Source organism: Alosa sapidissima, chromosome 21 (assembly GCF_018492685.1).
Source record: "Alosa sapidissima isolate fAloSap1 chromosome 21, fAloSap1.pri, whole genome shotgun sequence".
In the NCBI taxonomy this organism is placed as follows: Eukaryota; Metazoa; Chordata; class Actinopteri; order Clupeiformes; family Clupeidae; genus Alosa; species Alosa sapidissima.
The window spans coordinates 23,579,234-23,606,234 of record NC_055977.1 but is presented as its reverse complement, the minus strand read 5'-3'; the positions used below and the strand labels follow the sequence as shown (position 1 = coordinate 23,606,234).

Below are 27,001 nucleotides of genomic sequence, written 5' to 3'. Positions count from 1 at the left end.
GAGTTTAACCAGGAATTAATGGATCCGCTTGCCATCTCGCGCGTGTCAGAGAGACAGGCTTGCAACAGTCCATGTAATGAATTTCAATAAGCTAACATGCACATATTGATCAATCACTTGTCTCACCTCAGTAGAGTTTAAAATAAGTACGTTTGAAATAAAACTAATATTTAATACAGTAGCCTATTGTTTGTCTTACCTATCCGATTTGACAGTGTCCACCAAAAAGTATAAAATATTTGCAGAAGTTCGATGCAGGTTTACATCCAAAGTTATGTGTCCAGTACTTGTATGCAGTCTGTCTCTGTTTCTCTTCACTCCACCGTGGAAAATGGTCATCCCAACCCGTTTGTGCACCTTTAAATCCCGCAAAGTAAATAGCAACCCTGGCAATAATAGCAAGGTACCAAGTTCTTGTTACAGAAAGGCAGAAAATTGAAACTAAACGCTGCATTTAGACAACCATTTTTGATAAGAGGATAATTAAGGCGACACTGGCGTATAATTAGCGGATAATTTATGCTATATCCACTTTTATTCCACCTCCCCAAAATAAACCCTGTCCATAATCATTACAGGCGAATTGTTCTTAATTTTACAGCAGCAATTTGAATAAAGTGTAGCGTTTAATCAAAGGTTCGGATATAGCTGATTGCGGTCATAATTACTTTTTCATCATCATTTTAAAGTAAATGAATGTCACTTCCCGGTGAAGGATGTTGACAATAAAATAGAAAAGCACTGAAATGGAAATTAAGACACATAGTATTCCGGGCATATTTGCATCAATGGTTTATTTTGTGAGTGGGATTTGCCAAACCGCTAACTACACGTATGATTTACATATATTTGAGACAGTAACAAGCTCGTTTTCTGGGGGGGGGGGGGGGGAGATGATGCTGTCAGTGTATCTGGACATCCCTGCACCCAAACCGCAGAGCATAACCGTGGGCTAATCCAGCTTGTAATGTCGCTGTGGCACTCTGGGGGTTGAATAACAGGACTGATGTTACCCAAAACATGCAATCTGAGCGAGTTTGTTTTCATGTAGGGATTGCATGTAGTCTAAACCCAGTGATGAGTTTCTTTCATTGCCGTGGAGGCTCCGAGTATAGTAGGCTTTGTGGGGACGTAACAACGTGCTCATCTTGCTGGAAATACTAATCTCTGTTTCTTAAGTCGTGCTCTGTCAAAAATCAGGGATATCCTACCATCATTATTCCCCATACGGCTATGTTATGGCTACGATGGGAGCTGTTAAGGTAGGTTAACTCACTGTGAAGTCTCCGCGAAGCTGAGAGCTGATGACGTTGTGTTGAATGACCAATGGGAAGGCGCTGCCCTTTGGAGACAAACCATTTTACTTGTAGTGTCTGCATCAAGTCTGGAAGCCAGAACTCAAATTTAACAGAATCCACCTTAAAATCTCTGCCTTTACTCATGCTCACCTTCCGCCACACTGAGCGAGCATTAGCCGGAAGAAAAAAAACGAAGAAAACTTGGAGTTAATAGGGTAATATCGCCTTGGAGAGAAGGACACTTCGAGAGATCCATTTGGAATTGAGGGACGAGGAGGGGGGCGACTAAGTGCTCTCAAAGCAGAAAATTTGATGATGACCATGACTACGATGGCTGACGGGCTGGAAGCTCAGGACTCGTCCAAGTCTGCTTTCATGGAGTTTGGTCAACAGTCGCACTCACAACAGAGTTCCCCGTCAATGGCTGCCAGCCACTATCCGCTCCACTGTCTTCACTCCGGGTCCCACGCTCATCACCAACACGACAACTCGCCGTACTCCGCCACGAATTCGTACAACAGGTCCATACCGTACTCGTACGTGAGCCATGCCCATCACAGCCCATACCTTCCGTCGTACCACAGTAACAGCACCGGCGGTCAAACAAGGTTAGATGCCACAGGTAAGAAACTATTTTAGTTCTACCCATTGTTTCCCAGTAAATTAGCCTATAGATTACGCAAGAATACTTTCCACCGTGTAGGCTATAGCCTATTAGGGAAAAGCAGATGTTCAGCGAAACTGTTTACGGAAAAACATATCCACCACTGCGAAAGGTTAATTAATCACAGAAGGGGGAAATCGTTAAAATTCGTGTTGTGCTTCGAATGTAAGATCATATCTCCGAGCTCCACTGCTCGTCTTTGTCTCCTCTTACTCTTGCGACGGAGTGCTCCCCGTAATTTGCCACACTCAACATCTAATGACAGCTTTGGAATGACCAAGAATTATTTGCGGAATTATAATACAGGCAATTTCCCAACCCCTTTCAATGTGTTATTAACACCATTAGCCCTAATTTCAAACCACTGAAAACAATGATGGTGAATATGTGGGATTTTAGTAGGGTATTAACTGTCAAGGGCCTCGACACAAATGACAGATTGTTTCATAGATCTGTGACAGGCTGCTTCAATGTGGACTTTGATGTTAAAGGCTTTCTTTATCCTTAAAATGATTGACATTAAAATCATGTGTTTTCCAGAACAGCAGAAAACAACAGTGATCGAAAATGGAGAAATCCGATTCAACGGGAAGGGCAAAAAAATCCGAAAACCCCGGACCATTTATTCCAGCCTTCAACTCCAAGCGTTAAATCACCGTTTCCAGCAAACACAGTATCTTGCACTACCGGAGAGGGCTGAGCTGGCAGCTTCGCTTGGTTTAACACAAACGCAGGTGAGGATTGAAAAAAGTACAATATAAAAAAAATATTTGTCCTTTCCAAACATGTATTATTATTATTATTATTATTATTATTAGTAGTAGTAGTATTAATATTAGTATTAGCATTATTATCATCAGTAGCATTAGTTATTGAAAAATTAGAATTGTTATCATACAGCTTTGTCAAATTTCAATTATTCCATTTGACAGAATTCTACTGTGGATAAGGTCTTTACAATGCACGTGGGTTAAATTAATCAAATTGCATTAGTTAAAATGTAACATTATTTGAATTTTAAATAGGCCTATGTCTGACTTTTGGCTGTAACTCTGTGTGCTGTTGTTGTCACAGGTAAAAATCTGGTTTCAGAACAAGAGATCGAAATTCAAGAAGCTTTTAAAACAAGGAGGCAACCCGCACGAGAGTGACCCACTGCCCGGGTCCATCGCCCTTTCTCCGCGCTCTCCTGCAATCCCCCCAATATGGGACGTCTCAGCCTCGACAAAAGGAGTGAACATGACGCCCAATAGCTACATGCCCGGCTACTCTCCCTGGTACTCGTCACCGCATCAAGAATCAATGCAGAGATAGGCTGCCAGTATCGACTAGGCCCAAGGCCTCCCCGAAGATCTTGTAATTCTAATCTACCTGCACAATGACATCCTCAAGCCTCAAGAGAAAGACTCCGTTCACCTGAAGGAGTGATTACAACATATACTGAAGGATGACAGAAGACTGTCCTTTTCGATAAAGGTCGAGGGGCAAAGGAACTAACCATTTGCATCGCTTTTGCATTTGCTGTTCAGTGGGATTGCATCTAATATGCTTTATTTCCTGTCATAAAGAGACATTTTCAGAAACCAAATATACCACCAAATACCACGTTTTTGGAACAGGACTTAATACAGGTTACACTACGTCATCAGTCTGAACTGAAAATGAATGAACTCAAACTGCTGTCTTTGCGTCACTAATGGTTGTTTTTTTGTAAAATGCAAAAGAAAGCAATCTGTGTATATATTGTCTGACTTTTGTTGTACATATACTTTTTATGTTTTGTCTTTCGTAAATGGAGTAAACCATGGCTTCAAATAATGCATCTTTCGTCTCTGAATATGAAATGTCTATATACCCTCTATCAAATAATTGCATTGAGTGTTAACATGGAGACGGTTAAATAGTTTATGTATCCAGACGCAATTCCACACGCATGAAACTGAACAATTTCTTAATTATGACCTAAGGGAAACACAGACAACTGAATCATATGTCTAAAGAAAACAAATATCAAGAAAGGAACTTACCCTTACACACTCTGTTTCATTTCGCATTTTCTTCCAGAAAAGCTAGTTGTTGTCCATCTTGTCATTCTCTGTCTCAATTATTAGAGCATTATTGACTAAAATGTTTTCCCCCTCTCTGCCGTCCCTATCTGCTATAGGCTCTGAATGCCATTCTCCACAGGATCAATCCTGAACAAAACATCCAGCTGCAGTCTCGTTCAATATGAAGGAGATATTTGGGACAATTTATGGGTTTTATCCAAGAGAGGGTTTTTTTTCCATTCTCATAAATGCAGACATAATTAGGGTAATTTTTGATGTAGCCTGCTGATTACAGCGTTTTTACCGTCAAAGATAATTACCTGTAATTTTCTACCACTTTTAATACTAAAAGCCATCTTTATTTGGATTTGAGGTAGCAGAGACGAAACAAAAGACAAAATGATTCAGTTATTCATGTACAAATTGCTGAGGGGAGTGAACGCTTGGGATATTATGTGAAATTACAATGCTGAAAAGAAGAATGAGAAAGACCCCGCAGCTGTCATGTCGGGGATACTCCGGTCATACAAGATACGTATTTTTTTCCAAAATACAGTTTTGAAAGACACGATCATATAACCTGATTGTTGTTTTTTTAATGGTAATTTATATATGCATATCCATCAATGTAATGGCGCATATCATTTAATACGAGAGGCCTTTAAATAACTGTTGAGCCTCCCAAATATTATTTAAATGGAACATGCTGTAAATTAAAATGTTAGAGACATGATATTGAAAAATACTGTTCAAAAATAAAACATCAACACGTGAGGGATATGCCTGCTTAGATGAAGACATGAGAAATAAAGAATGAGGACGAAGGATGCATGTATGCATGCCTGCCAGCGTGCCTATGTCAATATACTCGCACACCTCTCTCCTCCCTTTCTCTCCCTCCCTCTCTTTCTCTCTCTCTCTCGTGTAGGCTACATTACGCGTGTGTATGAGTGTGTGTGAGAGAGATAGATGGGGGGCAATCTTGTCAGGGCACACTTTCTTTGATCTAGCTTCCCTACGATTTCAATAATATAGCGTTGGTGAGCAGTTTTGTAATATGTTGCATGTCAGCCCCCTTTATGCATAACCTATAAGATTGTAACCTAGTTTTAATGATATCATTTTTCAAAACAGGGCCATGACATAAAATAATTTAACAATAACATAAAAACAATGGGGAATGCAATTCACAGATATTTGTCTTAATAGCGCCCAAGCTAATCCTTAAAATGACTATTAAAAAAAATAGTAGGCTATTTAGATGAAATATTAAGTATATTGCCTAAAATTAAACATCTATAACGAGTCAGATAGATATAATAACAACAAGTAATGATATGTAGTACTCTGCAATACAACTCTATCTGAAGCCCGCAACATACAGAGATATGGAGTAAGTTGCTTACCTGGTTTAGTTCCTTTTTAGCGTTTGTCACTGTCGGAAAGGCTCTGAATGTCTGTAGAAACTGCAGAGTGAATATGAACAGTGCTGTGTACCGCGTGTGGTTGAGTAAGCAAATCCAGGTGTGAAACTGTTTGCACACCCCAGCACCTCTTATATATTGGCTGCAAAATTAGCTGTTATTACTGTCACTGTTTAGTGATGGTGAGCTGAAAAAAAGCCTTCTGCAATCAAGAACCAGGCGCATCTTTGCAAATTATAGATAATTGTAAATGTCCAGATTATGATAATGGAAGCCTAATCCTGGTGGAAGTATAATTATTGTTGAGTGTTACAGTTGAAGCTGTCCAGTAAAGCTAACTGTCATTATTTAGACTCGATTATCAGAGCGGCCGAGTGGAAAATGTTCAGTTGGAATTTAACAAGGCTCTCGATATAATGGCATAAGATGATTTGTGTGTGTGTGTGTATGTGTGTGTGTGTGTGAATGTGTGTGTGTGTGTGTGTGTGTGTGTGTGTGTGTGTGTGTGTGTGTGTGTGTGTACGCTTCTATGAATTGCGGCATAAACAGTATGATGATCCAGATCTAAGTAGAGGAAGCCTAGTGCCTCGACGTCATTGCTGATGCCCCCCAGTTGCAGAGTACAAAATACAGCAATAAATAGATGTGTTATCAACTAAATAATTTGAATAAACAGGACTGCTATGTTTTGGCTAGACCTGCTTACCCCATAGGACCTGTCAACATAATCCATCATCTCGAGATGGGCAGGACCAGAGCATATTGCAAGTGTAGACGTGTGTGTGTGTGTGTGTGTTGTGTGGGTGTGTGTAGGCCTATAGCTATGTGGGGGATGGCCTATTTTAATTCATTTCCTCTATTCAAACATGTGTTTTCAAATCTTCCCACTTCTAGGGTTGTAAGACAAGAATGCGACGGATTCTGAGAGAATAAATCAGGTGTCAAGTGGTACGAAATAAGAGCTATGCCACATTCTCACAGTATTGTATGACGATGTGCATTCATCCAGGAAGTGTTTTCCCATGGGATTAATGGACACTCCGTAACAATCTACACATTCAGCACTCCCAAAACACAGAGAGGATTATATTAAATGTATAATATTCACACTACGAATGCCACAGAAAACCCCACCTTACATTTAGCAGGATAGCCCTGAGGTTAGCACTCTTATGTTAGCACCATCGTGGCTGCTTCATTCTAGAGAGAGACAGTTAACGGCACACATGTAGTGTCGACGTCCACGCTAGGTTATAATGAGATGTTCAAATGTACCGAGAAGATGTGTATGAGGGGGCTGTGGCCGGGAGTGGCAGAGCTCTGGAGCCGGCTTGCCCCCACAGGAATGCGGACAGCCTCAGATCTCCGTGCCGCCCCTTCGCCTCCTCACTGCCATTCAAAGCAGTTAATTGTAAGGGACACAAAGAGAGCAAGGCTGCTGACTGTCTTCTAGACCAACAACCGTATTTTATCGAGAGGAGGCTGAAATCCAGATGTGGTTCAACAACCTCAACAAAAATATAAAGAAGAATTGGTCGATAACATGCAGCAAATTATCTTAATATTAAAGACAATAGCCTTGGCTGACATTCATGGAGACATTCCAGCAATGATAAAGTATGCCCAATATATTAGTGTTCTTCAAAACTACCGTTTTGTGTTCAATCCTACATTTACTCAGATAATGTTAGGTTTAAGTTTTTTCAGCAGGCCCTGATTTGATAAAATAGGCCTACATTTAGTTTTCAAATGACCAGTCGTAGATTGTTTGCGCAATACGAAATTCCGCTGATGTGAAAGAAAAAAACAAAATCAGACATCTGTTTTGTGTATAATGTGTTGATGATAACATGCTTCTCCAAATAAGTAAAACAATCTTCACCTATTCTGCAACTTTCTACAAAAATGGGAAAATGCGTAAATCTAGCAGATCAATTGAGATCTGAAAAGACTTCATCTCTGAAAGACCAATATAAAATATAGTATCGTCAGCTGTTTATTTTTCGGCGTAGTCCTTGCAATATACAATTCAATTGCCATCTTGGCTATAGTGAAAAATTATACAAGAAATGTTAAGTTAGTGTTGAGGTCAAAATTCAAGGCACCAAAGTATTTGGATCTCCAATGTCCATTTAAAACATTTAATAAGTCTTCCAAATGCAATAAATTACATGCACACATTTACACATTTTACACGTTCTTCTATGACTGTCATATTAATACATTGCATATTCCTCAAAAAAGAATTTACACACCAGTCCGATACAACAAAATAAGTGAGGGGTTTTCAGTACAACGTTCCTGATCCAAGAACGAGTGAGTGCTGTAATGAGTTGGACGCCTGGAGGTGTGAATTCATATTACTAGCACTGGAATACCATGAGCCAGAGTTCTCCAAAAAGGTAGACGCCGCCGTGTTGATGCTTTGCTGATTTTGGTGGTTATGGGGCCTTGGGGGGCCTTGTGAGTCCCAGACTGCGGGGGATTGAGGGGAATTGCATGCCATCGGATCGCTGGAACTCGGACTGTGCTCCGGTGGAAGCTCCCCGTTCTTCATGATCTTCTTCAGCTTGGATCGCCTGTTTTGAAACCATATTTTGACCTGAGGGGAAACGTGTTACAGCAATTAGATATGGTTCTGACATGAGAGATTATACAACAGCACGTGTTGGGTGATTAAATATTAATGGATTTGATTAAATATCCGCAACATCTTTGAACGTTTCACCCCTCACTTATGTCACCCTTTCTGGTCTCATGGGGTACAGCCTAAATAGAGTTGTATCCTACTAATAGCATTGATCGATCACTATGTATTACAAACGTGTCACTATAAAGCAAAAAGGTAGAATAAATGATTTACCTGTGTCTGTGTGAGACCTAACGACGCAGCCAGCTCCGCTCTCTCGGGAAGGGCGAGGTACTGAGTGTTTTGAAACCGCCGCTGTAGGGCGGCGAGCTGAAAACTGGAGTAGATGGTTCGTGGCTTCCGGACTTTCTTGGGCTTTCCATTTACCATTCTTACTTCGGGCTCTGCTACCTCTTTTTCTGAATTTGAGGAAAAAATGTAATATATACTATTATAAATCATATCGGCATAATGCCCAGTTTATCATAAAACAGCAAGATATTGCAACAAAATATAGGGCCTGTAAACCCAAAATAAAATGGACGTATTGAGAAGCATTCACAGAAAATAATTTTGTTTTGGTAGAATATAACAGCATTTGGTTCATGTTCTAACTATTTCCAACACGAAGACACTTTGTCTTCAAGGGCCTGGATTCTATAGCACTATCACAGTACCTGGGCTACAATATTTCCCTAAACGTAAACAATAGCTAATATTTCCACAACATGAACCGTGAAATTAGGAATTTTAGAATATCTGAGCCCCCCCCATCCCACCCCCCTCCTTTGTTTTTTTTTTTTAAATGTACGATAGCAGCAGGAATTGATGCAATAATAATGATAATACTAATAAATAATAAAAATGAAGATAATAATAATAATAACTATAACAATAATAACATTAATAATAATTTTGGATGGACTCACCTTGTGGACTGGGTTGTGACTGAACTCTGCTATACGTTCCGGCATATTGATGGTAGGCAGCGGTGGTGTAAGAGCTGTAATCTGGGTAAGATTTTGCAGAGTAATTTCCAGCCGATCCGTTAACACTGTGATACTGGTACTGATATGCGTTAAGGGATTTTCCATACGAGGTTGAGTTGGGCGAGCAATACCCATGGTGAACTCCACCGGCAGGACTGTAGTAGCCAGAATCCGTGGCTGTTGATTCGGGTAGTGTTGGAGATTCCTGAGACGGGTGGTGCATGGTCGAAATCTGAAAAGGGTTTTGAAAATCTGCAGGTTTGATATTCGGAATCCTTCTGTCAAATACTCCAGTCATAATTCGAAGGGCGCAGAGGTGCAGGCGACGAAAAATGTCTGTCTTGCACTAACGGGGGTCTAGATTCTATACTGTCATTGCGTGTGCAGGCGTCGACGATCTCTCTTCAAGACTGCTGCAAGCCCCGCAGCAAAGACTTGGTTAAATCCTAAATTGCGCTCTTACGCGCTGAAGGGAGGACCTAGTTCCATTGGCCGAGGCGCGCAGACAGCAGCTACACCCCAACTTGTTCCGCCAGTTTGCACAAGCAGAAGTAATCATTGCTTGTCAGTATCTGCAGTGTGTTTACAAACAGTCCATATAGGCAACCTCTTTGATGGCGCTAAATTGCAACCATGTTATGGATTAACTAATAAATCAAAATTGTGTATTTATTAGCACAACATTAACAACATTAACATAAACATTAGCAATAACCATATTCCATACGTTTTGCATTCAAAGAGGAGATGTTTGTGCTGTTCTGCAGAAAAACATGCTCAGACAGCATTATATACATTATTTTGTAGTAAAACAACAGACAGACATATAGGCAAGCGGTCAAGGGTTTGTGCCAATAATTCCCTAAATCTAATCTGTTCTATGATAGATTTGGGAATGAGTAATTGGTGCTACAGAATAATTGCATCTTCATTTACTTTGAAAACATTTTTGTTGTATTCTGTTTGATTCACCTGAAATGTATAATGCTGTTTTTAATGACCTGTTTTGTTTAATTCAAATAGTTCACAGGAGACAATGCCAGGCCATAAACATCTCTCCCTTATGTTCTCTGAAAGGTAACTTCAGAGTAAATCAAACATGCTTTTTGGGACTGATCATGTTACCTAGGTTAATGTATAGGTTACTGTATATTGCCAACTCAGTGAAACAAAAGGTGAAACTATGTTGGGGAGAATAGAGTCAAAATCATGTGTCATATCAACCTCCAGATTAGGGAAAATTGAGTCAAATCGTGTCATACCAAGCACATTGTAAGCAGGAGTCCTTTTGACGCCAGTCAAGCTAGCTTAATTTTTTTTAATATGTAATGTTCTTTACATCCTCTTCAGTAGCCCAATAGCCTGTCAGTTGCCCATGCCTATGCCTGTACCTATGTGCGCCCTTAGATCCAATTCACGGTAAAATAGCGCCGTCTGTTGGTGCAAGGCGGGAGTTAAAACATTTGCATGACTTTTCGGCTCGATATGGGTCAAACAACTTGCCGCGTTTAGCCCGCTATTTGCCATACGTCATTAATGTTACATGTTACATTCTTCTTTTCCTCATTCCTCTTAAAATTGACCCTGTTGCATCATGTAGCAAAATTACTCAATGTTAAAGATAAATTATCCTCCTGTCTCTGGCCCCATATCTATCATGTCAATTCTGAATCAAATCTGCTTTTTATTCATGCCCATGTACATTTAAGCATATAGTCAGAAAGTCACTCATCAGGTTTAAGGTATGGTGGTTCAAAGTCCTCTGATCTGCACATGTTTAATTACCATCACCAAAAGTTGATATCCAGCCAAATATCACCATGTATTTGTGGGTGTGTTTGAGATTGTGAGTGCAAGGGTGGGCATTATATAGTCCTGCTAGCTAAATTGTATTAAAATAATACATATTGTCAATAATAATTAAGAATCTATGATGAGCCTGGGGTGCTTTCTAAAACCTCCAAAATGTGAACAAAGATTGATCAAATCTGCATGGAGCCATTGTATTTTAGTTTATGAAAGTGATATTTTTTTTTGCTGTTTAATTTGTGGTGTGCATCAAATACAATGAGCCTGACATTTAATAAAAAATATTACTCTTCATGCTAGATTTCCAAGTAAACCTCATGTTTTACAGCAGACACTGACAGGTACATCCATCTTTATGTCATGATAAGAATGTTCTCCGCTGAGCTGAAAATGCGTCCAAAATCCTGACATTGCACAATGCTGGCTGCTGATGTTTCTTGTGGGCTGCCTGTGCAGCAAAGTGTATCAGTGTCAGTTGAACTAGTGTGTGATCGATCGTATTAGGTGATTGTGTTCATACTCACCATACCTACCTCAGAAGCACTTGGATGTAAGTGCCCATTTAGAATATAGGTGCCTGGTCAGCCTATTCTTAACTAATTCATGAATCATCTATTGCTATCAGAGTCAAAGGAAAATGCAGACTCTAGGTCCCTCTCCGAGAGCACTTGCTTGTGTGTCATAAGATATCTAGGTCAACAAAATTCCACATGAATTGCCAAGATGTAACAATAGCTGGCCTAAGTGAGCGAGCAGGGATGGACAAAAATACATCAATATTTATTTTAAAATAAATGACCAAATACCCTTGTTTTAAATGTATCAAAATCAACTACAAAATACTGTAGCCATGCCATGTTTTTGTATTTTGAAAATACTCAAAAAACATTTAGCATAATATTAAAACTCCAATAATTCTACACATCGGAAATTCTACAGCAGTTCAAAAGTTCTACCAAAAACAGGCACACTTGAATGTGTGTGGGTGAGCAAGTAACTGGGAGTGAGGGGGTGTGAGAGAGGGAGTGTAATGAATGTTTGTGTGTGTGTGTGTGTGTGTGTGTGTGTGTGTGTGTGTGTGTGTGCGTGTGCATCCTGTCTCTTTAGCTTGATGCCTTTGAGTACAACCACATTTTTGAAAAGTCGGTTGAAGCTTGTTGATCAATCCAGCAAAGGAAAGTAAATGCACTTCTGGAGCAGACAATGGGATGATTGTGTTAACCTTTAGATGCATAAGTGGGGTCAAAAATGAGCCCAGCGGTTATTCTTTTGCAATATCTTGGCCATTTTAAAATTGTATTGTTTAATCTTCCATGTATTCCTCAAATAGGTTGTCTTTGACATGAGGCCATTTGGATTTGTGTAATTGGTATATTTTTTAATTGCATTTTTTGTATCAATACCACACTTTTCCATACGTGGGGTCAAATATGACCCCAAGCATTTTCTACTGAATTTCAAAGGAACCTTTGGTTTTTATCTGTGACTATCGGGTGTACATTTACTGATGTATTATCAACAACTTTTTATAACATATCAATGTAGGTGTCATAGGAAATTACAAAAAACTGCATGTTGCCCTGAGGCAACACTTAACCATATGGACTCGCATATGGCCATACCAAATCTTCATGTCAAATCTTCCCTTTTAAGAGATTTAGGATAAAAAATAGATGTAACCCTTGGTTTAGTCATGATCTAGGTGAGATTATTTCTCAAAGAAATAAAGCTTGGGCATTGGCAAGATCCACTGGTAGTGATGGAGATTGGCAAACATTCAGACATCTTAGAAATACATGCACTTATTCTTTGTGAAAAGGGCTAAATCTACCTATTATTTGAACAATCTGTCTGACTGTGCAATCCAGCGAAATTCTGGAAAGTGATTAAGTCCCTTAAAGGTGTTTCTTCAACCACTCTTCCTCAACAAATTATGTTGGATTCTAAAGTGGTAAATGAGAAAATGGAGATTTGTAATGCTTTTAATGATCAATTGAATCAAATGTAGTACCAGGCACGTGCAGAGAAGGGGGGCTAGCACCTGCCCTTTTGCCCCTTTGATGTCCAAGTGCCCTTTTGACAAGACCCGTTTTTTACTTTTTAAAATTTGTAATACTTCCGCTAGTTCCAACGTGAATATTCGCTAAAATGTCTCATTAATAGTTTGTGAAAATATAAATTTACAAAAATAACAATTTTCTGTGTTAATTGAAATGCCTTGCGGCCACCAATCCGTGACGTCATACATTCAGTGAACTCTCAGAAGGTGCATGCAGGCACAGTGCTGCAGGAGACGTTTGGGAGCACGGTAAGGTCACTTGGCAGTTAGCCTGTCTGAACATGCAATAGTAATTAATAGCAATAGAATACAATGTTTAAAGTTGTTTCATGTTTAATGAAGTAGGCTATCAAACCCGTTTTAACCATGTCATGGTCCATCCATTTCAATAACCTGGCAGCTTCGAAAATCTAAGGCTGAACGTTCATAACATATTCTGTTTAGGTTACTATGTTATAGTAGCTTAGGTTAGTAGACCTAGTTCATAAAACAGAGTAGGCAAACCTTTTCTAAATCTTCATAAGCCGACGACATAGGCTACTGTAGTTGTTTAACTAACCCAATTCCACACGTCGTTCTCTGTTTACAGCTACACTACGCGTCATTTCACTCAGTGGCCACACGCACAGCACGTGAATCTGCAAGACACCAGCTTGCTAATGGTGGTAGTTCACTGTGATAAACATTAAAATTATAGCCTGACAAGCCAGACTAGGCAATAACATATTTGCTGCCGCTAGGGTGCGTCTAGATTTCTAGGCTATTAAAATTAGCTTTGAATTTAATCAATAAGATGGAAGATGTTTTATTTTGATATAATTTGCATGTAGCCTAATTTATTCTCTATTGGGTTGTAATCACAGGGATGCAAACAGAGGTATGGTCAAAAAGGAGTGAGATTATCGAAGCCCACGCCCCCACAGGAAATATGATATAATTACATTTTGCCACCACCTCTGCAGGGGCGGAGTCAGAGGGTTGGCTCCGGGTGGCACAGGCCACCCTTGAGATTCGATTGGCCACCCCCAAATCTTAGTCTACAATTGGCCATTAACATGGTCTAAGGCAGGACCTTTCTTGATGCACTTGCAGCAGTTTGAAGTATCAGACGTCAGAAATGTAAGTGGCAAACACGCTTGCCTTTATTGGCCTACAGGCTACTGCTTTTGCTAACACGCAAAGATATCTATTTACCTATTGCATCTGCCAGTGCCTATTTATCTAATCACACACTTAAGTCGCCGACATTTGATAGGTCATTAAGTGTTAACTGTAGGCTAGGCCTATACTTTTGTAAAAGTGTTTAATGGTAATAATGTCCTAATGTAATGTTAAGAAAACTTTTTATTTATGGTTCATCAAGCTTAGGCCTACTCACTAAACACTCGTTTTCCATAGTAGCGCGTGACAACAAAATCATATGCCTGCGTTCTGTTCCCAGAGCTTTCTCTGTCTATGATCTGCAGCGTTTCTCAAATTATGAGCCTCCTCGACAAGTAGATTGCTGGTCTACGGAGCCATGAATTTAAATTACGCCCCACTTTTGTCTGTTAATTTGCGGCACAATTGAATGATATTATAGAACCGCGGACCGAAAGGTTTCCCCGATCAGGAAATACTCCTTAATTTGCAACTTTTTGTAGGCCTAACAGAGGTAGCCTAAATATCGTGCGTATGGCGATGTCCGCTTAAAAGAAAAGAAAAAAAACATTTATTTCACTTGTCTCTCTGGATTGAATGCAGAATGTGGGCTGTTGCGCAAATAGATGAATGAGGGAGGGAGATTCCGTTAACAAAAACCTAAAGTTTTGCTAACATTTTCTCCATTATTATCGTAAAATATGTCTCCATGCAGGGCAGGGCTGGTTCTAACCTAGGCTAGGCTACTATATTTGGGTGGGCTGGTAGAAATTATGGGTGGGCAACATAGCAAAGCTGTCAAATTGGATCAAAACTAACATAAACACAAAACAATAAGTACTACCTAGCTTGAGTTACTGCAGCCAACAGCCAGGGATAGGCATGTCTGATGTATTTAAAATACAAATTTGTATTTTATTTAGTTGGAAAAAAATGGCATCGTATTTTGTATCAAAATACTTTATAGGTTTGTAGTTTAAAAATACTGCCAAATACTTTTGGTAAAACCAATAACCTACTTTTGGTGATGTGATTATAAAAGTGAAAAACAATGAATGCAGCACTGGTGCTGACTTGTAATTTGCCCACAGTTGTTGTGATCAGAATATTGAGATTCAGGCAGATAAGTAACATGTAGGTTGCTCACACACTCATCCCAACCTCAAGTTTCTTGAGAACTTTAGTCATCCAATTCGAACACATGGAACCGGTTATGTGGTTGCCCTGCAACAAGTTGCCCCATGTGCAACGTTAACAATGTTTGCTCACATACACAATACACTCCTTCATACCAACTTCAAGTTTCTTGAGAACTTTACTGATTATTAATCATCCAATCGGAAGACATGGAACCGGTTATGTGGTTGCCCTGCAACAAGTTACCCCACGTGAAAATGTAATTAATAATTTGCCCACACTTGTTGTGATCATAATATTGAGATTTAGGAAGATGAAATTGCTCACATACACAATACACTCCTTCATACCACCCTCAAGTTTCTTGAGAACTTTACTGATCATTAATCATCCAATCGGAAGACATGGAATCGGTTATGTGGTTGCCCTGCAACAAGTTACCCCACGTGAAAATGTAATTAATAATTTGCTCACACTTGTTGTGATCATAATATTGAGATTTAGGAAGATGAAATTGCTCATATACACAATACACTCCTTCATACCACCCTCAAGTTTCTTGAGAACTTTAAAGAAAATAAACAAATAGACAAAAAAGCAGGTCAAATTATTTTAACAGCTACAAAAATAGATGCACATAGATATAAGTTATTGTGGGGGGAAAATGTATTGGATGAGTATATTTGTATATCTTCATTTAATAGAATAGAATAAAATGGATTATATTTTAATGTCCCCATGATGGAATTTGTTTTAGCACAGCATAGCCCAGGGACAGACAACTTAGATCATTAACTTTAATATGTTTGTATTATTTTATTCAAATACAAAGACATTTTATGTGAGAGTAAGGTATGTGTTTTTTTTTTCTTTCAATTTATGAGTATGGTGTTTGTGTCTGGTTTCCCTAATGTATTTGTGCTAATTTCACATCTTGAGCCTGTTTCTGTTTATCTGGTTGTTTTGCCTCATGCCACCCTTGAATTAATCAGTGCCTCACCAGTGCCACCCTTGTTAAAAATGTCTAGAATCGCCACTGCACCTCTGCCATCCAGGGCTCACCCTATTCACACAAAAATGTTCTTTATATGAAAATACACTGTCCCAGTTCCTTCCCTTATTCTGTCTGCTGGGGCCTGACTTTGGCTGGTAGCTGGCTTGTCTTGACAGAGGAGCTGGGCCACACTGGGTAGATATGATGGTAGCCACTCTCTCTGTATGTATAGCACTCTGGCAGTGATTCAACAGAGCATGCACTCCCTTGTTAGCATAACTAATCTCTTTCATGCAGAAAGTACATTTGGCATGTCCCTTTTTTTCAATTTTTTTGAAAAAGTCTGACATTTTGAATTTGTGTTTGGCTGTCTTGACCTCAATCTCCGTTTCAACCTGTAACCAAGACCAGTTCCAATTTGTTTTACAACCCTCATCCACTTTCTTAACTGTTAGTGCCTCACTCTCATCAAATTCGCAGGCAACAACAGCCGTGGGAATATCCATGACCAATCCCACGATCACGAGTGCTATATTGCTTTTATACAACAATTCTACAACAAACTAAATAATCTGAAAACACCCCATTATTGTTTAGAAATGTTAATTTCGACATCGTTCTTACGCATCAAAAAATAGTTCCCTTTTCAATAGACAGCATCTTGGTTGCTAGGTAACCAACATTCCAGATCCCTCGTTACGGGTCTTGGTGGTTTACATTGTCTTCTTGAAAGAAATGTTTAAAGTCGGGCTGAAATCACATTCATATCTAGGTTTGCTGAATGCATGTTACAAGGACAATGGGCCATGTCATGTAAGGGACATGGTACTGCAAAAAAACGGAAACATTGTCTACATTGCAGAACCACTCAACTTTATTAATTTATGGTGAATAAATGTTATATTACTGTGCACAGCCTGACGTGACGATGCTAGCACGTTAGCAGCGGTTAGCTAATTATGCTAACGTTAGTCTCCTCCAAGTGACAATCATATTATACACAATGCTGGCAATGCCAAGAACAATTAACATCCTCGTTTATCTTACTTACAATGAGTTGACTGTGTGTCTTAATCCACAGATGTGGTGAAGCACTGTTTCGTTATGGTTTGCTAAGGAGTAACCCATTGCTTGAAATAGTGGAGAGCTGGGATGAGAACATTGTGTCAAATCTTCGCATTGTATCGCGGAGTGATTTATTATTAGCTGTGCAAAGTCTGAGTTGAAATGTCCAGGGATATTCCAACTCGTGGAACGTCTCTCGGCCAATCAGAAACAAATAAATAGTTCCATAGAACCCAATTGTTGTATAACTAGCACTAACCTGGCATAGTTATTGTAAAGACTGTAATGACACATTAGGACAACCTAAACATTACACAATGCAAATGGTAGAAATTATGTGATTAGAAGACATCAAATATGGTTAACCTTACCTTTCTTGCAAAAAAGACCAGGCGCGACACAAAATTACTGGATCCCAGACTGATAGATGTAACGTTAAATCCTTGCAGTGAGTGCAGTGAAGTGCAGCCTTGTAGCAGTAGGATAATGGTGCGCAGCAAATGGGATTTTTACGTGCGCAGCTTTTTGATTTAGTGTTGTCTTACACTTCATATGTTTCATGGACTGTAACGGTAGGCTATGTGTTTATGTAGTCATTTTAATACAGAATTAACTTTGATGAAATTATAATCAGACACTTCACCCCCCCCCGCCCCCCCCCCTCCCCAAAGAAAAACTCGTCGGATCTGCACGATTCACACAAGTCCCCCAGACAGCCGTGAAAAAGGCGGCATCCGCCAAAAGGCGCGCTGTTTGCATCCCTGAATCAAAATTAAGTTTTAAATAAAGTTAACACGTTTTCTAAAAAATTTTGTTCCATGTGCCCTTTTTTAAAATTTGAGCCCCTGCCCCTTCAAAGGTCTCTGCACGCCCCTGTGTGGTACTCAAATGTGGTACTCATTGATCAATTGAATAATGTGGATATGGCACCAGAGACACAAGTCCATTTCAGTGTCTCTGAAGAAGAGAGGTTTTTATTTTCAAATAGGCCTAATAACCCTTCCTTCTCATTTAGACCAGTAAACCAATCTGAGGTTCTTAATGGATTGTGTAATTCCAAGTGTATGAAAAGCTCTCTGGGTGCAGATCAGTTAGACCCACATCTCTTAAAGATTGCAGCCCCTGTCATTGTTGAACCTGGAAGTCTGGAAATCAGCCCTTGTGTTACATAAAGGAGGAGACCCAAGTGATTTGAATAACTATAGGCCAATCTCCAAGCTTCCATGTTTAGCTATATCAAAGTCAAAGTCAAAGTCAAAGTCAGCTTTATTGTCAATTTCTTCACATGTTCCAGACATACAAAGAGATCGAAATTACGTTTCTCTCTATCCCACGGTGAAGACAAGACATATTTTACCAATTTAAGTCCACAGACAAACATAACATTCAAGTAAACAAAAAAGTAAGTAAATAAGAGGGCACATATAATAATGAAAAAAAATAAGAGCAGCAAAATTTGGTTTAAATTGTGCATAGACAGTCAATAAAATACTAGTGCAAAGTCAGGCCAATAAAAGGCTTGGGTAGTTCTGTTTGTCCTAAGTAAGAAAGAAAGTGACATAGTGGTGCAAGTTATGTAAGTTATGTAAGTTATGTAAGAACTATGTTAGAATATATAGAATATATGTTAGAATCCTTTGTAAATGAAGAGCTTTGTTCCTTTTTGTCATCTTATTCTACATTAAGTCCTTATCAATCTGGGTTCAGAGCTGGCCACAGCGCAATTACAGCAGCAACTGCTGTAGTAAATGATATAGCTACTGTTGTTGACAGTAAGAAACATTGTGCAGCTTTGTTTATTGACTTGTCAAAGGCTTTTGACACTGTTAATCACAGGTTACTTCTTGAAAAACTAACCCTCTTTTGGTCTAGATGAAATTTCCTTTAAATGGTTTCAAAACTACCTCTCTAACAGAACACAGTGGGTAGATGTGACAGGATCAACCTCAGAGCCATTGAGACTAAATAATGGTGTTCCACAGGGCTCAATTTTGGGACCACTGTTGTTTACATTGTATATCAATGACATCTGTGCTTCAATAGAAAATTGTAAAGTGCATTTCTATGCAGATGACACAATCATTTATGCCTATGCACCATCTGTAGAACAAGCAGTGTCATATCTTCAATGTCCATTTGATTGTGTGCAGAAATCCTTGAAAGATCTTAAACTGGTTCTAAATGAAGCAAAAACAAAATATATGATCTTTACTAGATTGAGAAAGTGTGACCTTGATGTCTATAACATTTGTTCCCTAAATGGGGCACAAATTGAGCAAGTTTCTCAATACAAATATCTGGGCATTTGGCTAGATAACAAATTATCATTTAGAACACATGTGCTTGATCTCTAACCTAGAAATCTAGACGCGCCCCTAGCGGCAGCAAATTACATTTGCTGTCAGGGCTAGTCTAGCTACTCTCCGTTGGCTTGTGAGCTCCAGAAATCGAAACTTAATCAGGCCAATAAAATTGTGTATAGAGTCGTTAGGTGGGCTTAACATAATGATTGATGGCAGAGTTGCAACGGTTTGGCTTGAATTCCCTGCTACTTGAAAACAAACTAGATGTACCGCATAGCGGTACAAAATATGACCACCGCTCAGTCCTGTACATCCGTTCCGCGAAAATAAATCACACTTCAATTTGTCTCCATATTTTACTCCATCCCCCACTCTTGAAACTTTTGTGTATGCTTATTTGGCATGCCTGAGTGTGTGTGTGCGGCTGCACAGAAAGTACCCTACTGGTGCTGAAAAGGTGAATAGATTGTAGAATAGCCAAAGAAGATGTAGAATTGTTATAAAACCTTTAAAATCTCTAAACAATCACAAGTAGGGCAGTTCATCACAGTTCATCCATTGCAACTGGATTGATGAAAGGTCACTTACACCTGTAGGCTACATTGTATTTGGGAAAAGCAAAAGGTATCAGCATAATGTTATTTATTTATTTATTTATTTATTTATTTATTTATTTATTTTTTTATGTATTTTTAAACAAAAACATCTCTGTCAGTTCCATGCCGTTTTCAACAGCTATCAAAAACAAAGGTCATTTTTGGATGAATGGATTTTTTGTGAATGTTTCTTCTTCTACATAAGATTTTAGTCATCTTTAGTTCATGTAATACTTTATTGTCAATGCACAAATTAAGTAACAGTAGTCTGAAACGTTATTGTTAATGCACAAATTAAGTAACAGTAGCCTAGTCTGAAATGAAATGCTGTTTTACATCTAACCAGTGGTGCAAATAACTGACATGTCCAAATGGGCCTTGATGAAATGCGTCGCTAGACTGTTCATACACATTTTAACGGGCCAAAGTTGAAGAGCTTTTGTCCGTTATTGTTAGTGCAAATATAGGCTGACTCATGTTCCCTTGCATTGTTTAACTGAGGTCCATGGCTAGTCTGGCTTTCATCAGACCAAGCTCAATCTTTTAAGAAATCAAAAAATAAATAGCGGGCAGATCAGGCTGGGTTCACCCAGCCTAGTCCATAGGCACCCGATATTGTTTAATTTTCCGATTGAGATATACACGCTCTGGCTATTCTAAATGCAAAAATGCATCAGGGAGTTATGACAAAACGGTAACTAACAAACTAGATCCTAATAGAAAGCTGTTAGCTTCCCTAAGCTACAGGTAGGATTATAAGGTAGGCCTATTTACAACATAAATTGTCAATAGGCTATGCTGGCGACACAAATAAAATCTCCTTTGGAAACCAATGGCTTACGCCTTACAGTATCAAGCGGACTTAAACTGTCATATCGTGGCGAAAAGTTGTAATAACATTCACGCAGCTCCATGAGTCAAGGAAAGCGCGAATGAAGTAGCCACTTCTAAATGGGACCCACTACACAGTAGCTTAAGGTGTTTTGCTAAAGCAGCCATAATGAAATGAAGGTGTCATTGTTTGGATACTTAACACACACGTGGTTTTTAATTTCACAGACTACAACTACCAAGCTGTAATCAAAGCACATCGATTCCCCTCTCACACCCTGCACGCAATTAAAACAAAATAAACAGGTGTCTCAGTCTCACGCATGTATAGGCAAAACTGTATCAGACCGGTGTAACGTTGGTAAATCTTCCATTGCACAGAATGATTTTGTAGCACGTGCAATAAATGACAGTCGAAAGATACAAACAGTGCTGCTATACATTTGCTTGGTATAACCGCATTTATAGTTTTCTACAAATGCAATAAATCAAATGCCTCCATCACTCAACCAACGCTAACTGTAACATTACCTAGGTCCTTATTGATATTACAAGATTAACGTACCTGCAGTAAAAACCAAGCATGTCCGATAAACATCCTCAGATTTATTTCGGCTTCAAGAAGAAATGGGAATTACACTTCATGTGAACATCGTCCTATCCTTATTAGATGTTCGCTGCAGTAAATTACAGTCCTTGTATGAAGCGTCCATTGTTTTTTCCAACCCACTTTTAACTTCCAACAAAATTACGTCTCACTGCAACGATGCGCCATCTAGTGGACAAACGACTACTTCTCGCCAATACTGAAAATGCAGCCATGATGATGATGATGAATATTTATTTTGGCTTTCTTTTAATCCTACTGATTTTCATTCTTTACCGGGGGGGGGGGGGGCAAATCACAAATGAGTGATTTTGAGCCAGGTTGATGTGGGCCCTTGAGACCAACATACCATAAAAGATTCACAGAGAACTGTGTCTGCCCTACCCTCCTTTCGGGGGGTCCAGTCCAGCGGGGGGGCTGCAGATGAAAACGAAAAATTACGGTTCCATGCTATCCATGTGGGGGTACATGCCCACCAAGTTTTGTGTACCCCGGTCTTTCAGTGTCCCGGGAATCCTTGTTGGTGTACGTCACTAAATGTACACATGAATTATTTTATTGTAAGGCCCCCCATGAACGAAAGTACACAAAACTTGGCATGCATTCAGAGGGTGTCATAATGATCCTACACTTTTAATTTTGTGCAGTTTTGACCTTGTCAGCCAGAGATATTGAGATGAAAACACCTAATTTTTTGCTTTTTAATTTTTAACTAGGTGGCGCTATACATGAAATAAGTGGTAATGGGATGGGTTGACATGCCCCCTTAAGACCAACATACAAAAAAAAGGTGGACCTCCTAGGCTCTACGGTTCTCGAGATATTCACAGAAAACTGTCTCCGGCCACCTACAGGCCAGTTGGTGTATAGTAACATAAATTAATTTATTGTGTGGCCCCCCATGAACGGAATTCCACAAAACTTGGCGTGCATACAGAGGGTGTCATAATGATCCTACACTTCCAATTTCGTGCAGTTTTGACTATGTTAGGTCACAGATACCTTCAATTACACCACCTCATTTTTACTTTTTTGTGTTTAACTAGGTGGCGCTATACATGAAGTGAGTGGTTATGGAATGGTTTGACATGGCCCCTTGAGATCAACATACAAAAAAAAATGGTCCTCCTAAACCCTACGGTTTTCGAGATATTCACAGAAAACTGTGTCTGCCCTACCCTCCTTTCGGGGGGTCCAATTCAGCGGGGGGGCTACAGATCAAAACGAAAAACGATGGTTCCATGCTATCCATGTGGGGTTACATGTCCACCAAATTTCGTGTACCCCGGTCTTTCAGTGTCCCGGGAATCATTGACGGAAATTTGGGCATGCGAAAAAGAAAAAAAAAAAAAAAAAAAAAATGAAAAAAAAAAAAAAAATCTGACTAAACCTATATGACCGCCGCTTCGCTGCGCGGCGGTCATAATAAGATGGATGTTGCTGCTGGCGAACAGTGTGACACGAGTTAAGCTTTTATTAAGTTGGCAAACGTTTGAACTAGCCAACTAGCTCCGCTGGTGGGAAACGCATGGGACTCATAGCGCTGCCGCTGTCCTATTGCGTGCAGAGGGAATTTGAAAGACAACTGATTATCCCGCCCCTCGGACTGAGCACTGCGAACGGTGAGTGCCCAGACCCTACATTTTAATGTGGGTCTGGCTCGTCTGGCTACTTGATCTCACAAAAAAGGTAAAAATTAAATTAGGTGCACTTTACAGGATTAGGTCTTGCTTCTCTTTTGAAAGCAGAATTACCATTATTCAAGCAACTATAATGTCAGTCCTAGACTATGGTGACATTGTGTATATGCATGCAGTCCCTTCCACTCTGAAATCACTTGATGCAGTTTACCACAGTTCACTACGTTTTATAACTGGAAATGGGTTTAAAACTCATCACTGTAAATTATACCAAAATGTAGGATGGTCTTCCCTCTATGATAGGAGGGAAAGGCACTGCCTCCTTTTTGTTTAAGGCATTACTGAGAAAGTTACCTTTTTACCTAACTTCTCTTCTGAACATAAAATCAATCTGCCACAATACACGCTCACAGGGTTTTATATCTCTTCAAACTCCTCAAATTAAATCTGAATTTGGTAAATTAGCTTTTAATTTTTTTGCATCTAATAATTGGAACAAATTGCAAGAGTTATCGAAATTAGATAGGTTTGTGTCACTAGACCAATTTAAGGGTATGATTGATGATATGGCTGTTGCACAATGTTCTTGCTTTGACTGATATTTAGACCTTTTATATAATTATTATTATTTATACATTCCCCTTCTTTTCTTTCTGTTTATTATTATTATTATTATTTTTATTTGATTTTTGTTATTATTATTATTATTATTATTATTATTATTATTATTATTATTATTATTATTATTTGCCTTTTGTATCTTATATTGTTCTTGGTTTGTTGTTTTGATTATTGTTGTTGTTTTGTAAATCAGGGCAGGAGCTTGATGCTCAGTCAATTTCTCCCTGAAAAAATAAATAAATAAATAAATTATATATATATATATATATATATATATATATATATATATATCAGTGTTTCCCATACATTGACTAATCTGTGGCGGGGCGCCACGAAATAAAAATCTGCCGCCTCACATGTTTAATTTAATTTAAATTTAAATTAAATATAAGATCAAATCCTTGCATTGCCATTGAGCTGCGCTTTTTACTCTCGCAGCCTTTCCTTGCCCCGCCCCGCTCTCTCTCGTAGCCCGCTGCCACTCCTCTGCATGTGCATTTAACAAAATATTCACGATTGTGGAAGGATTGTTGTTGCCACATAGAAGCATTGCATAGAAGACGTCTGGCTAAATTGCTATTAAATCCGTTTAGCATCGTGACCATGCTGCGCAAATTTGTTCAAAACTGCTGCATTGAAGTTAACTCTGCTAAGATCTTATCACAACATAGTTTAGTTTCTTCAATGTAGCCTACTAAGTTAAGTTATGCAATCAAGCAGTATCTCAAAGCTAACGTTAGAATACTGTTTGGATGTCGAATTTAGCATGCTTAGCCTACTTACAGCTGCTTTGTCAATTTCGTTGAAGGGCTCATTTTACTTTTTTGACACTGAATGTTTGCAAAATCCCGATGTAAATGGTAAAAGTGTTTTCCAAAATTCATAAGTGCTTGTCCCAAGGAGAAGTACGAACCTTTATTTTAACTTTTATTTTTTATAGTATGCCATCACTATGGTTGAGTATGTGCCCTGACTATCATACCAACATCCATGGCCTTTTGATATTGCGGTGAAGCTACAGACTTGCTACCCTGTAGCCCCAAGTTTGAGGCCTGACTGATCCCTCTATTTGCTATAGGCCTACCCCTTGTGTTTCTCTTGAGACAAATTGCTTACTAAACTTTCAGAAAGAAAGGTGTCTCAGAGGGAAAGTGGATGTTGTAATGTGTGTGTGCATGAGTGTGCATCAGTACCATAGACTGTAAAAGATCAGTATGCATATATGAGTATGCATGGGTGTAAGTGTGCATGTGTACATGGATGTGTGTGTGTGGTTGTGTGTGTATATGTATACCTTAGAATGTTTGGGGAGATTTATGGAGCTTTTAACAAGACAATAACAGTTATTTTGATGATTTCATATGATAATTTGTATTATCATCTGTAAAATATTGATTTTCATTCCACAATGGTACAATGTTGCCTAGGGGCAAAAACTGAGTTTAAAATGAGATTTTTGTTAAAGGAACCACATGTAAGATTGTGGCCAAAACTGGTACTGCAATCACTTTCCCCCTGACTCGAGGTTGCCAACCTAGATGCCGAAACTGACTGACTTTGTGATTAGTAGATAGGTGGAGGGTGGCGCATCAGGCCAAAACACAACATGACATGACAAAACACAACAACAACATCAGTTGAGGGCTGCAACTTCACTTTTTAAATGACAATATCCTGGCCGGACTACTGTTGTCAGTGATATAAGTATTTGAAATTAACATGATTTCTTAATGTCTAGTGACATATCAGGGCCATTTTATGATTCATTGAAATACATTTCTTACATACGGTTCCTTTAAGTATGAGTCTTGTAATGCATTGAAAACCAGGTAAATATTTGTGTGTTAGTGTTAAGTCATAAGGATAGCTGTTTTAAATTAATAAGTTAAATTAATATTAATAAGCTTTAAGTCTTAAAAATAGGAATTATTTTGCTTTTTACCGGTATGGTACAATGTTGCCATGAGCCAACAAATCTTAAAATAAATAAAAATGAAAAAACATTATAAAAATTATTATTATTATTGTTCTCATCATTATCATCATCATCATCATCATCATCATCATCATCATCAAATCATCATCTTTAACCAAAATGAAAGAAATTTCAAAGTTTACAGCATAAAATGTATAAATGTATAAAATACAAGTCTAATGGAAAGGACCATAAATCTCACAAAAAGGTGATTACTGTTCCAAAGACACTAAGCCAGGCAGACACTATGCATTGATCTTGTATACGACATGGTAACTCACACTACATATTTCAATCGGATCGCGATCCATGTGCTGACACTGTAGGCCTATGCTCTACTGCTTACACAATTAGGGCTTTCAGACATACGTGTAAGACTGGAGGTTCTGCGGATGTTAAACGGTGGGGCCGTATATCTGAACAACATAAACGGTCATTTGGAAGTCCGAACTTAGCCGGTTGTTCTACTGCTCCCCTCCTAGTATTTCCTCCGGACATTATGTAAATGTGCTGTGTCTGAACGAAGTGTAGAACATGCGGTTAAAATTCACACCTAAAGGCGTTGACGTTTGTTGACGTTTCTTTCGTGCGTCTATGTGGTGGGGGCACTTAAATCTAACTTATAAGTAGATAAATAAATAAATTCCAGTGTCATGATCGGAGTGGCATATAGTGCTGTCCAGAAAATCTCCGATCTGGAAAGATGCAGACATCACGGAGCTACTGTCCATGAGGGCAGACAGCATTGTGATGGGAATGGCAAGAGACACGTTGATGTAGCCTACAACCACATCACAAGGCCAAAGGAATTCAAAAGACCAAATCATCATGAAAAGGCAGTAGCCTACAACGACGTCGTTGACGACAATAACAGGAGTATTTAATAAATTGTTAGCCAACACGGTCGGTTTTCTGTTCATTGATAGCCTTCTCATGACCTCACTGCTGAGCCCGATATTGTTGAGAATGAATAATGCCTAGAGAAAATGAAAACGAAGAAAACCCAACTTTGTTCCAAGCTCCTTACGTAAATGCAATATAGACATATATAGGGGAGAGGATGCTTTTGGAAGAATAAACCACAAAAAAACGAACCACTTCACTGTTATGTTAGTATTTTGTTTGTTGTTTAAATAATGGCCTTGAAGTCTTCTGTTAGCCTACTGAATTGG

The 27,001-nt window shown here is 39.0% G+C and overlaps 2 protein-coding genes across 2 annotated transcripts; one reads left to right on the top strand and one right to left on the bottom strand.

Annotated features, from left to right (window-relative positions):
- The first annotated feature begins 937 nt into the window (after positions 1-937).
- dlx6a (distal-less homeobox 6a) lies at positions 938-3,782 on the top strand. The gene is made up of 3 exons (XM_042077562.1): positions 938-1,920; positions 2,503-2,696; positions 3,037-3,782. The coding sequence occupies exons 1-3, from the start codon at positions 1,611-1,613 to the stop codon at positions 3,274-3,276; spliced, it is 744 nt and encodes a 247-aa protein (XP_041933496.1). The 5' UTR covers positions 938-1,610; the 3' UTR covers positions 3,277-3,782.
- Positions 3,783-7,412: 3,630 nt separating this feature from the next.
- dlx5a (distal-less homeobox 5a) lies at positions 7,413-9,462 on the bottom strand. The gene is made up of 3 exons (XM_042076594.1): positions 8,993-9,462; positions 8,298-8,482; positions 7,413-8,036 (listed from the first exon to the last, which is right to left on the bottom strand). Exons 1-3 carry the CDS (start codon positions 9,348-9,350, stop codon positions 7,722-7,724), a joined length of 858 nt encoding a protein of 285 aa, XP_041932528.1. The 5' UTR covers positions 9,351-9,462; the 3' UTR covers positions 7,413-7,721.
- Positions 9,463-27,001: the final 17,539 nt, after the last annotated feature.